The sequence below is a fragment of the Gorilla gorilla genome, chromosome 6 (genome assembly GCF_029281585.2).
Source record: "Gorilla gorilla gorilla isolate KB3781 chromosome 6, NHGRI_mGorGor1-v2.1_pri, whole genome shotgun sequence".
Taxonomy (NCBI): Eukaryota; Metazoa; Chordata; class Mammalia; order Primates; family Hominidae; genus Gorilla; species Gorilla gorilla.
This window is the reverse complement of record NC_073230.2, coordinates 88,848,148-88,865,130: the sequence shown is the minus strand read 5'-3', so window position 1 is coordinate 88,865,130 and position 16,983 is coordinate 88,848,148. Positions and strand designations below refer to the sequence as shown.

The following is a 16,983-nucleotide window of genomic DNA, read 5'->3' as shown; positions in this document are numbered from 1 at the left end:
TCTCCACACCTTAGCTCATGCTGCTGCTTCTGCTTGAAACAGTCATCCCCGTTTCCACCTGCCAAACTCCTACTAATCCCTCAAATCTCAAAACTGTCGCCTCTGCTGTGAAAACTTTCCCATCTCGCCCCCAACAGAGCCCTTCCTCTGGATTTCTGTAACATTTTATTCCTACCACCAGCAAACACTGGCTCCTACTATATCACTGTGAGTGCTGTGTGTCTGTCTCTCCAATGTGCTTACGAACTCATGAAGAAGTGAACAGGTCTCTTCTTTTTGTATCACTAGCACCTTGTAACAGTATGTTAAATAAATGTTTCTTGAATGAAGTGTATACCCATTTATTAACCACCTTTCCTGACACTCTATTAGCTGCATGCTGTTTCCTCTTTCCTCTCCAGACTTCTCTCTTTATTCTCCTATTTGAAAGATTTCTAAGGAGCCCCAAGTCCTAGAAATTCTGCTCACCTTGGAATCGCTTTAGCATTTCCTTCATCAATGGTATCTGGCACACTGTCTTCACCTTTACAGCTTCAAGGGAATAGTTCACATCCTGGATCTCACTCCTAAGAAGGTAGAAAAGACTGCTCTTAGGGGACAACTAGGGTAGCCAAGACCTCCACTCCCGGTCAAAGGTTCTTAGCCCAAAGTTCAGATGGCTTTTGTTCCCATTCCTCCTCCCAGAAACAATCAGGAGAATTTTTCCTCAGACCCCCATTAGGGTGTGCCCAGACTGACCTATAGAGCCTAGGCCTTGTTTCCCCTCTGCTCAGCCTGTATCTTTACCATGCCACCCAGGTCCCCATAAGAGAACAGGAGCGCATACCTGGTCAACACTTCTTTTGGATTCTGTGAAAAGAAGGAAGACATAAGCAAATTACGAACCTTCTCCTGGAGACCTGGAATACAACTGTGTGAGCAGGTATTTTCTGACGGTTGCTTTTGCTCATGTCACATATGATCTCCTGCTGCCAAAGCCAACAGACTGACAGAATCTGGTCCTTTCTTTCACGTGGCCCCTCTGCACTTATTCGACAATGCTGCCTGCGCCCCTCCTCTTTCTCCTTTGGCACTATGACGTAAACTGGCTCCTGGCTTCCTGCCGGCCTCCCCAACTAGTCTCAATCACAGAGCCTGCTCCTTTGCGTGCCTTTTGGTGGGTCCTCAGCAGCTCCAGCTTTGAGCTTCCACTCTTCTCCTTCCTGTTGTTTTACAAGATTGCTTTTAAATTATAATCGCAAGGGATATTTTATCATGCCCAAGTCCAAAGAGATTTTCTACAGGTGAATTTTACTAAACTTTATGGAACTGAAAATACCCTAAGTTATAACACAAAAGAGAAAAATATAAATTTTCCCAACTGATTTTTCAGAGACTATTATAACCTTGTTCCTTAAGCCATGAAATGAAACAGTAGAAAAAAATTACAGACCCATTTTACTTAAAGACATAGATGTGAAAATTCTAAGTAACATATCAGGTAACCAATGGCAACGTGTATTTAAAAAATACAACTCCTCCAAAAACCTGTAACTCAGCCTAATCAAGAAAAAAACAGACAAATTCCAATAGGGGAGCATCCTACAAAATACCTGACCAACACTCCTCAAAACTGTCAAGATCATCAAAAACCAGAAAAGTCTCAGAAAATGTCACAGCCAAGAGGCACCTAAGGAGAGACAATGACAACCAAATGAAATCTGGTATCCTGGGTGTGGTTCTAGAAAATAAAATGAATACTAGGTAAAAACTGAGGAAATGGAAATAAACTACAAACTCTAGTTAGTAAACTGTATCACTGGTTCATTAATTGTAACAAATGAACCATATTAACACTAGATGTTGACAATAGGGGAAACTGGGTGAAGGGGTATGTGGGAACTCTGTCCCATCTTCTCAACTTTTTGGTAAACTTAAATTGTTCATTTTTTTTAAAAAACTGGTTAATTACCACATGAAAAGTGCTCAATCTCACTAGTTATCAGGAAAATGCTTTATCTGGATGGGTACAGTGGCTCATGCCTGTAATCCCAGCACTTTGGGAGGCTTAGGTGGGTGGATCACCTGAGGTCAGGAGTTCAAGACCAGCCTGGCCAACATGATGACACCCCATCTCTACTAAAACTACAAAAATTAGACAGGCGTGATGGCGGGTGTCTGTAATCCCAGCTACTCAGGAGGCTGAGGAACGAGAAATGCTTGAACCTGGGGGGGTGAAGTTGCAGTAAGCCAAGATGGTGCCACTGCACTCCAGCCTGGGTTACAAAGCGAGACGCTGTCTAAAAAATAAAAAATAAAAATTAAAAAGAAAAAAGAAAATAGCTTTATCAAGGAAAGGTGTACATACATATATATATATATCCATATACCTTTAGGAAGAGGGAAGGGGTGCTGACTGAGGGCAGGAGATGACATTTTGCACCTTTCAGGATGGCTAAAGTTAAAGAACTGACAAATCTAAGTATTGGTGAGGATACACAGCAACTGGAACTCTTAACTTTACACACTGGTAACAATAGTGTAAACTGGAACAATCACTTTGTACCAGTTTGAAAATGGTTTGGAATCATCTACTAAAGCTGAACACACATGTATGTCCTATGACCAGGAATTGTTCTCACAGGTATACAACTGATAGAAATGTATATAAATGTGCACCCAAAAAGATATGTTCACACATATTCCTGTTTTTAATAATAGAAACAGAAATCATCCAAATTTCCCTCAAAAGAAAAATGAATAATATGCTTTGGTATATTAATATAATGGAATACGACAGTACTATACAGCGGGCACTACTGACATTTTGGGCTGGATAAGTCTTTGCTGGGAGCTGAAGGCAGGCATGTCCTGTGCATTACAGAATGTTGGCAGCATCCTACACACAAGAGATGCTGGTAGTAACCACCCTTCAGTTGTGACAACCAAAAATGTCTCTGTATAATATCAGATTTTGCCCTCGGAGGGAGCAAAATCACCCTGATTCAAAACACTGGTGTACAGCAATGAAAACAAATACCTACTGCATGGATTCATCTCACAAACGTAATGTGAGCAAAAGAAGCCAGTACGAAAGAGTGCGTCCTGAAAGATACTCACTCAAAAATAAGCACAACGAGTGCCGGGCGTGGTGGCTCACACCTGTAATCCCAGCACTTTGCAAAGCCAAGGCAGGCGGATCACTTGAGGTCAGGAGTTCAAGACCAGCCTGGCCAACATGGCAAAACCCCGTCTCTATCAAAAATAGAAAAATTAGCCGGGTGTGGTGGCACACGCCTGTAATCCCAGCTACTTGGGAGGCTGAGCCCAGAGAATAGCTTGTACCCGGGAGGCAGAGGTTGCAGTGAGCCGAGATCGCTCCACTGCACTCCAGCCTCGGCCACACAGCAAGACTCCATCTCAAAAAAAAAAGTAAAAAAAAATTAGAGTGTGAGAAGTCCAGAGGGAGGCTACCCTTTGAGGAGAAGGGAAGAGGTACTGATTGGGGACATGAGGAAGCTTCCAGGATGCTATGTGTGTTCTATTTTTTTGACTTGGATAGTAGTTACATGAATGGTCACTTTGTGATAATCTGTCAAGCTTATGATTTATACATTTTTCTCCACGAGTGTCATACTTTTTTTTTTTAAATAGAGACAAGATCTTGCTAAGTTGCCCAGGCTAGTGCAAACTCCTGAGCTCAAGAGATCCTCCCATCTCAGTTTCCCAAAGTGCTGGAATTACAGGCATGAGCCACTGTACCCGGTCTTAAAATGTGTTTTATTATGACAATAAATATAACAATTTGTCAAAATCTGTGGAACACAGAGCAATAAAGGTAAAAGTATAACTTAAATTTACCAGCAAACAAAGGGGTAAATATAAAGGAGCCAAGCATTCCAACTCAAGAAGTTGAGAAAAGAGCTAGAGAAGAAACCCAAGGACCAATTTAAAAAAAAAACAGCTGGGGGCGGTGGCTCACACCTGTAATCCCCGAACACTTTGGGAGATCAAGGCAGGAAAATTACTTGAGCCCAGCAGCTTGAGGGTGCAGTGAGCTATGAGCACACCACCGCACTCCAGTCTGGGTAACAAAGCAAGACCCTGTCTCAAAACCTAAATAAAATAAAAATAAAGAGCAGATATTAATGGTTTCACTGCAGCATTATTTGTAGTGGTAATGGTGTTGGAGGCAACCCAAGTAGCCATTACCGGAAAAAGAAACAGGCAAAATGTGGAAGATGTACATTAGAAGTGGGTCATGCGGTAAAAGTAAAGGAACTCAATTTTAAAAATGGGTAGGTAGATAGATAAGTACAGTAGTTCTCTCAGGCTCTGAGATTCTATGTTCTAGTTTCATCTGTTTGTTTTGTTTTGTTTTGTTTTTTGGTACGGAGTCTTGCTCTGTCGCCCAGGCTGGAGTGCAGTGGCACAATCTCGGCTCACTGCAATCTCTGCCTCCCAGGTTCAAGCGATTCTCCTGCCTCAGCCTCCCAAGTAGCTGAGATTACAGGTATGTGCCACCATCCCCAGCTAATTTTTAGTAGAGACAGGGTTTCACCATGTTGGCCAGTCTGGTCTCAAACTCCTGACCTCAGGTGATCCACCCACCTCAACCTCCCAAAGTGTTGGGATTACAGGCATGAGCCACTGCACCCAGCCCCAGTTTCATCTTTTTTAATCGTTTCCCTACCTTTGCATTTCCGTTTGCTGATATAATTTTTTGTAAACATTCTGTTGGCTCACATGTATCTTAGAGGTTTAGCCTGTATTTTAAATGTGTTATTTCAGAGATTCTTTTATGACACATATTTGGATATGTACTTGCAACTGCATTGCTTAAGCATGTTGTAAAACTTTTACATAATTCTTGGAAGTCATTACATTTAATTTTAAATGTTAGGTTATATCTATCATATAAAACCTAGCTAGCAATTTCTTATTGATAATAACTACTGGGTGGGTCCAGGTTTCTGACTTCCTTAAGAGTAGAACAGAATGTTGTCTCTTGCTTATGAAAAAAAAATAGTAATGGTAGACAGAAAATGTTCTTGAGAACACCTTTTAGAGATCTTTTCATCTTCATTCACGTGATATGGAGGAAAGAGAGGTTCTGAGGCATCCGATACTCAACATGAATTATTTCAGCAAAAAGAAAAAGCAAAGTCACAAATGTAGGACCCTATCCAAAAACTAAAAGAAGCTATAAGGACACTTTACCTACAGAGGATATAAAGGTAAAGATTAACTCAAAGGAGGGGCTTTTGATAACAAACTGGACTAAAGACCCAAACTTAAGTGCTGAGTTAGAATTATAATCTTTTAAAGGTTGCTAGTCATTGGAAATTATTTAAATGAAAGTACCACTCAAAATATGGGGATAAGAACAAAGTTTTATCAAGCTGTGATTGTAATGATTAAAAATAAGCGAGAAAGTTAAGTGTCTCTTAATTGTTGATACAGTTATGTACTTGGGAGTTTTATGCTTGCTTTTATTGTTTAATAATTATAAATGTACACATAAGATGAATGAAAAAAATCTTATATGTGCTAAGTCTCAGATCCTAGATGAACTATGAGACCGTGTGAATCAACTTATCTCCTATGAGCTGAGCTCAGCATACCTACATTTCACATTAATTTCCTTTGAATGGTGAATCTTTGGCTTTTTAGTTATGTGACAGCACAGAACTAGCAAGAGATAAGACATGTCTATGAAACCCACTCACCAGGAAGGACATTCAGCTCTAAAGACAAGAGAGAGTTCAGTTAGTGAAGACGAGATCACCCCCACCCGTAACTGTCTCACCTGAAGCAGCTCCAGGGTGGGGGCCTGGCTCTTCTCCCCCACCTCTAAGATGAGCTTCTTCAATGAAGCGATCGTTTGATTGAGTTTTAACGTGTTCTCATTCAGCTTCTTCTTTGTCTCTTCTTCTTCTTTGTTCAGTCTCTGAAGAAACAGGTCCTCTTCTTCAACCAGGAAGTTGTGCAGCTTTGAAAACTCCGTGCTGATTCTCATTCGCTGACTCTTTATCTTATCCTAAGGCCACATGAGATTTGCTCACTCCTTTTTCTGCCTGACCCCAGCTACTAAATTCCTTACACAATTCCCCAGTAATCCACAGTCAATCCTAATCAAACCCTCTTGAAAAGCTCCTGCCCACCCCCACTAAAATTTCCATTACTCCTTTATTTATACCTACTTGATAGCTCTGTCTAGTCATTATAGTATTCATTCATTCTTCCTAACATTTCAGTCTCTACTACTGACAAGTTTTAAACTAAAACAAACTTTCACATCTACTACTTAGTTTAGCCTTCAGAACTCGTTTAGTTTTACTAAATCTTTAGGAGTGTGAGGGTGTGTGTGTGTGTGTGTGTGTGTGCATCCATTCATCTGTTTCTTTCCACAATGCCATGGGCCCAAACCGACTCTAACCTAGGGAGTATATTTAGGAAAAAGTAGGAAGGACAGGGGCGCTACCTTAAAGTAGAGACATGGGGATGAAGTATGCGGAACTCATTATCACCCAAAGCCACTAGCAGCAGGGACAGGTACTTCCTCTCCTATCCCCGTATCTACAAGAGGCCTGACAACTGAACTGACACCCAGAAAGTTCTTCTTTCAGTCACATGATATGGAGGAAACAGAGGTTCTGAGGCATCCAAGACTCTACGTGAACTGCAAAACTCCATGACCGAAAGGACCTCAGAAGCAAGAAATGTCCCAGACCAAAAGGACCTCAGGAGCAAGAAATATCCAACCACTTCTGCCATTACCTTCCACTGTGTGGCGTTCTTCACTTCTACATCCTGTAAATGCATGACTTTCTTCATCTTGGCCACGAGATTACGCTGAGACTTAAGAAGTTTCTCCTGCCAGCAGAAACACACAGGTAAGAAAACACATCTCCAACCATCATCATCATCTTTTTTCTTTCTTTTTTTTTTTTTTTTTTTTTGAGACAAAGTCTCACTTTGTCACCCAGGTTAGACTGCAGCGGCCTGATCATGGCTCACTACAGCCTCAGCATCCCAAGCTCAAGTGATCCTCCCACCTCAGCCTCCCAAGTAGCTGGGACTACAGGCATGCTCCGTCAGGTCCTACTAATTTTTTTATGTTTCGTAGAGACAAAGTCTCCCTATGTTGCCCAGGCTGGTCTTGAACTCCTGGGCTCAACAGATCCTCCCACCTCAGCCTCCCAAAGTGCTGGGATTACAGCCATGAGCCACCACGCCTGGCAACTTCATTTTTTAAGAGCTAAAAGTCACCTAATCAAAACAGAGAATCAGATTGAGAAAATACTGAAGACGGTCACAGGCCTATGATAAGAACTATTCTGGTCTGAAATCATCACAACACTATACTGAGTTTTCCTGGTAAGTTAGCAAAAACTAAAAACTGTTAGAAGATTAGCAAATATCTACTACTGGCAGGGAGAAGGCCTCTGGCACCACAGGAGATTAAAAAGGTGCCATTTTTTGATGGACAACTGGCAGGATTTAACAAAATTTTAAATGGGTATAATGCTACTTCTAATAATCTATGCAACAAAACACTAGCAAAAATAACCAATATGTAAAGAAATGGTCACTATAGCATTATTCATTATTCACTAATTAGGAATTATTAAATAAATTATGTTATATTGATACTTTGCATCAATTTCAGGTAGCTGTCTATATATTGACATGAAATACACAATAAGTTGAAAGCAAGCCATACGACAATATGTATTGTACAATTCTGTTTTGAAAAGAATAAACGTGTCTATGCGCATACGTGTTTATCTATGTGTGTGTATTTGTATGTGAAAGCAAGGGAAATCTGGAAGGATGTATACCCAAGTATTAACATTGGTGACTTCCAACGAAAAAGAATCGCTTACGAATTTGGAGGTGGGGTACTAGAAATTTTATGCATTTTTGCTTTAATTTCTACAAGTGGCATATGCCATTTTTGTAATTTAAAAACCCGAGTAAGTTATTAAAAAATAAAGCAAGTCAATCAACATTGACAAATTGGGCTGAGGGGCAGCACCCGATAGTAGGATGTCAGCTGCGAGTGCAGAGATGGAAGCAGACATGTTAGAGAAACACACAAGAGAAAAACCCACAGGAACTGATGATCAAATGGCTGCAGGAGAAAAGGGTCCAGATTTAGCCCCTCGGTTGTGGTTTAAGTAACTGGATGGACTGCAGGTTATTTATCAAATTAGAAAATATAGGAAGAAGAGCAGTGTGTAAATGGGAGGAAGGAAAATAAATTTCACCTAAATAAATTGAGTCTGAGATGCCTGTGGGACATCCAAGTGGATATGTTAGCAATTAGAGTTGGGAAGGAGATCTATGCTGCAGAAGCAGATTTCGGGATTAAAGCACAGGTGGCAGCTGGAGCCTTGGGTGAGCGTAAAATCACCCAGTAAGATTCTATAGAGTAAGAGGATCAAGGCTAGAACTGGCAACAACTACATTTAAGCAGTATGTAGAAAATAAAAATCCTGCAAAGAAGCTAAGGTGAGCAGTTGGTGAAAAACCAAGAGAGAATGGTTTCTCCTACGCCAAAGGAAGAGACCATTTAAATTACAAAACTAGTGAATAGTGTCAAACGCTGGAGGGTGGCCTGGGCAACTTTCTGTAAGTCTCACTATATGTCAAAATAAAAAAAAAAAATTAAAAAAATTAAAAATAAATTTAAAAAACTAAAAGAAAAGAAATGATTAGAACTAAAAAATAATCTGTACAACTTTTTAAATTCTTCCCCAGAAAACTAACAATTACTAATAGGTATAACTTTTCATCCAATCATTTACAAGTGACAATGGTTAAAATCAAGTTAAATAACTGACAAGGCTGATAACATCAAAGTTGGCAAGGGTATGGAGCAGCTGGAACTCTTACACAACATTAGCAGGCGAATGAAATGCTACCACCATTTTGGAAGAAGGTTCAGTGTAAAACTAAACATACATTAATCCTAGGGTACAGCAATTCTACTCCTAGACCCAGGAAAAATGAAAACATGTACCCATAAATAGACCTGTACAAGAATATTCATCGCAGCTTTATTCACAATAGCTAGAAGCTGGAAACAGTCCAGGTATTCATTGATAGGAAGGTGGATAAATAATGGCAAAAACCACAATTACATTTGCACCAACCTATACAAAATGGATAAATCTCAAAATCAATATGCTGAGCAAAAGGATCCATACAGACAATGGAATTCCATTTATATGAAGTTCTGGAACAGGCAAAACCTAATTTGTGTTTGAAAAAAAATCAGAACGGTGGTTGCCCTGGTAGGGGAAGGGTGCAGAGAATAACTGGGAAAGGGCATGAAGGAATTCTCTGGATGGTAATATCCTTTATCTTGAGAAGGGCATTTGTCAAAGCTCAGCAAATGTACAACTAAGATTTGTGTTTTTCATGGTATTAAATTTTACCTCAAAAAATACCATAGGCCAGGCACGGTGACTCACACCTGTAACCCCAGCATTTTGGGAGGCCAAGGCAGGTGGACAGCTTGAGGCCAAGAGTTCGAGACCAGCCTGGGCAACATGGTGAAACCCTGTATCTACTAAAATACAAAAGAAATAGCCAGGTGTGGCGGCACAAGCCTGTAATCCAGCTACTTGGGAGGCTGAGGCATGAGAATCGCTTGAACCCAGAGGCAAAGGTTTCAGTGAGCCGAGATCACACCACTGCACTCCAGCCTGGGTAACAGAATGAGACTCTACATATTAAAAAAAAAAAAAATACCATAAACAAATGTTAAATCTGGTTAATGATATACATGCTGAAGTATTTTGTTTGCAATTGAATTTTTAAAGTATCAAAAGGAAATAAGAATTGATGTATTCAGAGAGATACAGACAAATGGACAGCTATGTGATAAAAGAGTCAAATGTTAATGGTAGAATCTACATGTGGGTACACTGGTGTTATTACAAAATTCTTCCAACTTTGATGTATGCTTGAAGTTTTCATGGTAAAATGAAATAGGAAAACAAAATTAAATTATAAAAGGGATTCATACAGTTCTGTTAAATGGCACAATACCATCTGTGCTATTCTGTTTCTACCATGTTTCCTAACATTATATCATCTATTTACTATCTCTAGTAGTTAACTTTAATAGGCATATAACCCTGCTACTCTCTCATGTAATTTCACTTTATTCAATTATAACTGCCACTTTGTGGTCACTGTCAAATTTGATGTATATGAGGTTTGTAATGAGATATATATTAGTTCCTTCAAATAGGACCAAGTTTTTGAAAGTTTTCACTTTGCTTGATAATGAAAAATATAATAATCTACTAAATAGAGATTTTCTATGTCTTAAAAAGCCTTAACAAGTCAGTTTGCATGAATTCTCTCATATGGTTCTACTACTCAAGACTCTACCCAACTTTTTTTCAATCTGGCCACAGTTGGAATCTAAACTGGGAGGTGAGTTAACTTGACAGCCTTGGGGGAAGTTAGAAAACACTTTCCCTGCAACAACAGAAACTGCCAGGAGGTGGCAGGAGCGCAACACCAAGCATTTCAATCTGGGTTAGAAATACCAGAAATTTTAAAAATCACTCTCTCAGCTAGGTGCGGTGGCTCACGCCTGTAATCCCAGCACTTTGGGAGGCCAAGGCGGGCAGATTACGAGGTCAGGAGTTCCAGAGCAGCCTGACCAACATGGCGAAACCCCGTCTCTACTAAAAATACAAAAAAAAATTAGCCGGGCATGGTGGCGCATGCCTGTAATCCCAGCTACTCAGGAAGCTGAGGCAAGAAAATCGCTTGAACCCGGGAGGTGAAGGTTGCAGTGAGCTGGGATCGCGCCACTGCACTCCAGCCTGGGCAACACAGTGAGACTCCATCTCAAAAATAAATAAATAAATAAATAAAAATAATAATTTTTTTAAAAATCACTTTCTCTTAATTTAGCACCAGAAAATTGTACGTATATGAAAACACAAGTGTAATAAAAGAGCATACTTTTATAGAATGAAGACATTTACTGACTTGTGATCATGTAGCTCAAACAACATTAAACTTCCAAAGATCTTAGTTTCACTCTAGACCTTCAAACCAGCTGTGCATCTGTGAGCAAGTCAGCCTTGCTTATTTCCTGGATCAAGGCTTCCTTAACTATAAAATGAAGACAACTGGACTAAATGTCTCTTAAATACCATCCCAGCTCTTGAGTTCTATGAATTTCAGTCACTGTAACTTCTGCAATTGATCCAAGCTGGTAGGTGTACTTTGGAAATATACCTCAAATCTACCTACATGCCAAACCCCATTGCCACCGCTAGTTGAAGCCACCATCATCTTTTGTCTGACAACTACAATAACCTCCCGACTGCTCTCCCTACTTACAGTCATGTCCTTCTCTCATACAATATCCACAAGGCAGCCACAGTGGCACGATCATAGCTCCCTGCAGCCTCGAACTCCTGAGTGCAAGTGATCCTCTAGTCTCAGCCTCCCGAGTAGCTGGGACTACAGATGTGCATCACTACATCCAGCTAATTTTTGTATTTTTTGTAGAGATGGGATCTCACAGTTGCCTAGGCTGGTCTTGAACTCCCGGACTCAAGCGATCCTCCTGCCTCAGCCTCCCAAAGTGCCAGGATTATAGGCATAAGCCACCACACCTGGCCTTGGAATAACTTTTCTAAAAACTAATCAGATATTGTCACTCTCCTGCTCAAGATTCTTCACTGGCTTTCCTCTTCACCAAGAAAATCTGAACACTTCATTGTGGCCCAACATAAGCTGACCGCTGCCTACATCTCATTTCACATCTCATGCCACCTTTCCCCTTGCTCTTGGTCCTCCAGGTGCAGAGACCTTCTTCCTACCCCATAAACATATCCAGCTCTCCCCAGCCTCAGGGCCTCTTCCCACAGTTCCTCAGATGGCAGACTCTGCATCCAGCAAGTTTCAGCTGCAATGTCACCTCCTAAGAGAAGACTGCTCCCTTCTCTGGCATAGCACTTTTTCTTTTTTTCTTTTTTTCTTTTTTTTTTCTTGAGACGGAGTCTTGCTCTGTCACCCAGGCTGAAGTGCAGTGACATGATCTCGGCTCACTGCAACCTCCGCCTCCCGGATTCAAGCAATTCTCCTGCCTCAGCCTCCCAACTAGCTGGGATTACAGGTGCCCACCGCCGCACCTAGCTGATTTTTGTATTTTTAGTAAAGACAGGGTTTCACCATGTTGGCCAGGCTGGTCTCAAACTCCTGACCTCAAGGGATCCTCGCGTCTCAGCCTCCCAAAGTGCTGGGATTACAGGCGTGAGCCACTGCGCCTGGCCTAGGATAGCACTTTCTTTTTCTTTCCCAGCATGCCATCACCATCTGTGATTATTTCATTTATTTGTCTGTCTGCTATCTACCTCCCACCCTCAGCCCAACTGGACTGTGAGCTCCATGGAAAGCCTTTACCTGTCTTGTTCACCACTGGATTCCCAGTGCTGCATCTGGTGCCATGCCACAGCATCTGACACAAAACCAGTGCTCAATAAACATCTTAAATTAATTAACAGAATGGAGGGATTAGCTCCTAGAGTCAGGCATGAAGGAAAAAAGAGCTGCACTTGGAGGCCTTTTCCATGCAAACAATTTGCATCCGGAGATTTATGAAGCTATTTCTCTTTCTCTTTTCTCTTTTTCTCCTCTCACCATAACAGGTATAGGATGGGGATATTTTCCATGGATTTAGGGAACTTCCAGCTGTCCAACTTTTAAAACACAGTCCATCCATCTGAGTATATGCTGAGAATGGGATGCTTGGAAATAAAGCAGCTTCACCCAGGGGCAGTTTATGTTTTTCTAACTAACTTGGGGTGGGGATGGAATGAAAGGTGGTTGAATAGGGCAGTGACTAAGCAGAGGAGGATGGAGAGATGGGCGGGTATCAGGGAATTCCGAACAGTGAGCTGGCTCCTGAACACCTACGAAGTCAACCTTGTGACATTCAGCCCATCCCAGTGTAACCCTTACCCATCCACTCCTGTCCTGTTGGGCCATTATGTTTAATCCTGAAATCCCACCTCTTCTAAGAAGTCTTCTCAGATTAGTTGTGGCAGAGTGAAAAGTGTAAAGGATTAGGGGTTAGAAGACCTCAGTTCAAGCACAGCCACTTCCTAGTTCTGTGACCTCGGGGGCATGTAACCTCACATCTCTGTGGCACAGTTGCCTCATCTTCAAAAAGGGAATAACAGAATCCACCTAATAAGATGTCCATGAGGATTAAAGAATTACAGTATGAAAAATGCTTAGAACTGTGGGTGGTACGTAAGAAGTAATGAACAACTGATAGCTATTACTGCTGAAGATGGAAGATTTAAGGGCTATGTTCCCCTTTCATACCCATCCACTTATATTTCCCTCAGCCCCCACCCACAAGTGTATTTTCCCTTCCATTTATCTGATGGGTCCTCTCCATGTCTTTTGCTGGCTACCAACCATTGGTGTTTCCCAAGTTTCTCTTTGTGCCTTTTTTTACTCTCTATGTGGTCCTCCTAGGAGAATCTCATCTTCTTACTTCTTCCATGACTTCAAGAACAGGCTGAGGATTCTAAAATATTATCTCTAGCCTCCAAGGCACCCCACCTCCTGTCCCTCTTCCTTGGACTTCCTGTCACAATTACTTCACACTCAGTACATTCCACAAGCATGGGATCTTCTGTCCTAAGACTACGCTTCCTCCCGTGTACCTTACCTCGGTTAACCTGACAGTCATCTACCTGCCATCTGAAGCAGAAATCTGAACTACCATCCAAGACTCCTCTCTCTCTCACCCACCAAGTCTAATTGATCACCAAGTCATTCAACTCCAGCTCATTATCACTCCATCCCTCCCTCTCCATCATCCCTGCCCTGAACTAATTCAGGTCTTTATTACCTCCTGCTTAAAATGGTACAACAGCAGCCTAATTAGTCTTCTCTTCCATTCATCCACGTGGATGTCAAAGTTACCTGTCTAAAACCAAAAAACCGATCATATCATTCCCTGCCTTAAAACCCTTTAATAACTCCCCACTTCCTGAAAGAGAAAGTTCAATCTTTTTACTATGGCAAACAAGATCCTTCATGATAAGGCCCTGCCTTTTTCTTCAAGCTCATGGCCCACCATCCTCCTTCCCATGCTCCATGCTCCAGAAGTACTGAGCAAACTCCAGTCCTCTCACATACCACATGCTATCCCACTCCACCACATTTGGAATATGCTGTTCCTTTGGCCTGAAATACCTTCTTTCCTACCTCTACTCACCCTTGAAGAGCTAACACATTTAACTCCTCAACGGAGCCTTTCCTCACTCCTCAGTGATCACTCCGACCTCAGACCTTCTGTACACTTGGTAAATACTTCAGCTACTCTCACACACACTGAAATTAATGTTCTACACGCTTAAGTTCCTTACAAGACAAAACCCATGTCTTTCTCATCCACTTATGTCCAGATTCTAAAACAATGTTTGGCAAATAGTAAGCATCAATAGAGGTTACTGAGTGAAGGAATGAACATACACTTTCTAGTCCAGCTTTGCGTCTGTTTCCTGTTCATAATCAGCTGGTACAACTGTACAGTATTTTACAGTTTCCAAACATTTTCACTGTGTCATTAAATTCATGTGTTTGGCCAGGAAAGGTTGCTCACGCCTGTAATCCCAGCACTTCGGGAGGCCAAGGTGGGTGGATCACCTGAGGTCAGGAGTTCGAGACCAGCCTGACTAACATAGTGAAACCCTGTCTTCACCAAAAATATAAAATTAGCTGGGCATGCTGGCAGGTGCCTGTAATCCCAGCTATTCGGTAGGCTGAGGCAGGAGAATCACTTGAACCCGGGAGGTGGAGGTTGCAGTGAGTTGAGATCTCACCACTGCATTCCAGCCTGGGCAACAAGAGCGAAACTCCGTCTCAAAAACAATAATAATAAAATAAATAAATAAATTCATGTGTTCACGTACTTACTGCATATCAATTCTGCTGGAGACCACTGGAGTTACACCATCAGTAATGGGAAGGGGTGGGGCTACTCTGGAAAGGATGATCAGGGAAGGTCTTCAAGCTAAAAGCTAAAAGGATCTAAAGGATAGATGTGGGTAGAAAAAGAGAACAGACTTGAAACAAATGCAAGAAAGCCAGTATGGCTGAAGCAGAGTAAGGTAAAGTGATTTATTCAACTGGAGCTTCTTAACCCATGAGATAGGACAGATAATCCCCAAATTCAAATGTTACAGGATTTTCCCAACTGATGAAGGAAGCTAGTAACAAAACCCAGCCTCATCATTACAAGCTAGGCTTTTCCCAAATCATCAGTTGTCTATGACATTTACAGATACAGACAGGCACTGTCCAATACAGTATCCATTTAGCCATACAAGCACCTGAAACGTGGGTATTCCAAACTGCTATGTGTTGTAAATGTAAAATACACACCAATTTCAGACCTATTATGAAAAAGGAGTATAAAATATCTCATTGAGGCCAGGCGCGGTGACTCACACCTTAATCCCAGCACTATGGGAGGCCAAGCGGGGCAGATCACTTGAGGTCAGGAGTTCGAGACCAGCCTGGCCAAGATGGTGAAACCCCTCTATACTAAAAAACAAAAATTAACCGGGTGTGGTGGCGTGTGCCTGTAATCCCAGCTACTCGGGAGGCTGAGGCAGGAGAACTGCTTGAACCCCGGAGGAGGAGGTTGCAGTGAGCCAAGATCGCACCACTGTGCTCCAGCCTGGGCAATAAAGTGAGACTCCATCTCAGAAAAAAAAAAAAAATCTCATTGATAATTTTCATCTCAGCTTTGAATATTTGGGGTAATCAGATTAAATAAAATATATTACTACAATTAACGTCACCTCGTTTCCTTATCTTACCAGAAAGATTTTAAATTACATATGTGGTTTCTATTGGACAGCAGCGGCACACACCCTCTCAGTATGTTTTTCTTTATTATGAGCTCCCCAAGGGCCAGTTTATTGAAAATTCTGCACAATGATTGCTGAGGTTTGCACCTCCCCTCCTCTCATTCCAGTTTTTAACCCTAGCTCTGAAATGCGTGTTTTGCTTAACTTCTTTGAGTTTCAGGGGCTTTTCATGCTTCCAGTAGGAATGACAGCCACTTCGTGGCTCTTTTAGGAGCATTAAGTAAACTTTATCGGGCAACACTGACAGCCCCGTCATAGTCACCAAGACGGCCAGCTCACCCGGTAGCTCTCGAAGGCCTCGTCGATGGGTGCCATGGCGTGAGTCTGGTGCTCCTGGGACTCCCTGCACACCAGGCACACTGGCCGCTGGTCGTCCTCGCAGAAGAGCCGCAGCGGCTCCCAGTGGCGGCCGCACAGGCCCGGGGGCACGGGGCCCAGGCGCCGGCGCTGCGTCTTCTCAGTCAGCCTGGCCAGGGCCCAGTTGGGTCGCAGCGCGGCGGGAGCCGATGGGTGCCGACATTCGGGGCAGGGGAACGGGCCGCCGCCCGGCGCCCAGCTGCGGTGCAGGCAGCCGCGGCAGAAGTTGTGGCCGCACTCGATGGACACCGGGTCCTGGAAATAGTCCAGGCAGATGGGGCAGGTCAACTCCTCCTGGATGTCCTCAGCTTCCATGCTGCTTCCCTGCCGCGGAGACGGAGTCCGACGTGAGGCGCGGGAGAGGCCAGCAAGCTGCGAGCGGCCGCGGGGAGGCCAGACGACTTCCGAACCGCCGCCACCGCCTCACGTAAAAGGGTACAACACAGTTTCCCTTCCGGAGTTCAGGACCCAAAAACAACGCGCGGACGTTGCCCGGCCTGAGCGCGCAAGACCGGAAGCTGCTGGGTATCCGCGCCGGAACCGCGAGGGGGTTGGTCCAGGCCTAGGCGCGGGGCAGGACGGGACCGGTGAGCGGCTCCTCCAAACAGCTATAGAGATCCAGAAATGCCTGTGGAAAGCTACAGAGGACTTGGGCAAGGCATTAGAGCTGGACGTTGTGGTCCTTGGGGGAGCCAACCGGGGAGGTGCC

General features: G+C 42.8%; 1 protein-coding gene across 3 annotated transcripts in view; it reads right to left on the bottom strand.

Annotated features, from left to right (window-relative positions):
* Positions 1–16,810, bottom strand: part of TRIM4 (tripartite motif containing 4) — a 28,775-nt gene extending 11,965 nt beyond the window's left edge. The window contains exons 1-6 of one of the 3 annotated variants that reach the window (XM_055393127.2): positions 16,197–16,589; positions 13,889–13,966; positions 6,760–6,855; positions 5,789–6,019; positions 827–849; positions 469–566 (exon numbers count right to left, since the gene is read on the bottom strand). In XM_055393127.2, coding sequence (XP_055249102.1) covers positions 469–566; positions 827–849; positions 5,789–6,019; positions 6,760–6,855; positions 13,889–13,966; positions 16,197–16,589 — 919 coding nt within the window. Of the gene's footprint in view, positions 1–468; positions 567–826; positions 850–5,788; positions 6,020–6,759; positions 6,856–13,888; positions 13,967–16,196 lie in introns of all 3 variants that reach the window. The other 2 variants (XM_004045864.5, XM_004045865.5) reach the window with 2 other exon arrangements.
* Positions 16,811–16,983: the final 173 nt, after the last annotated feature.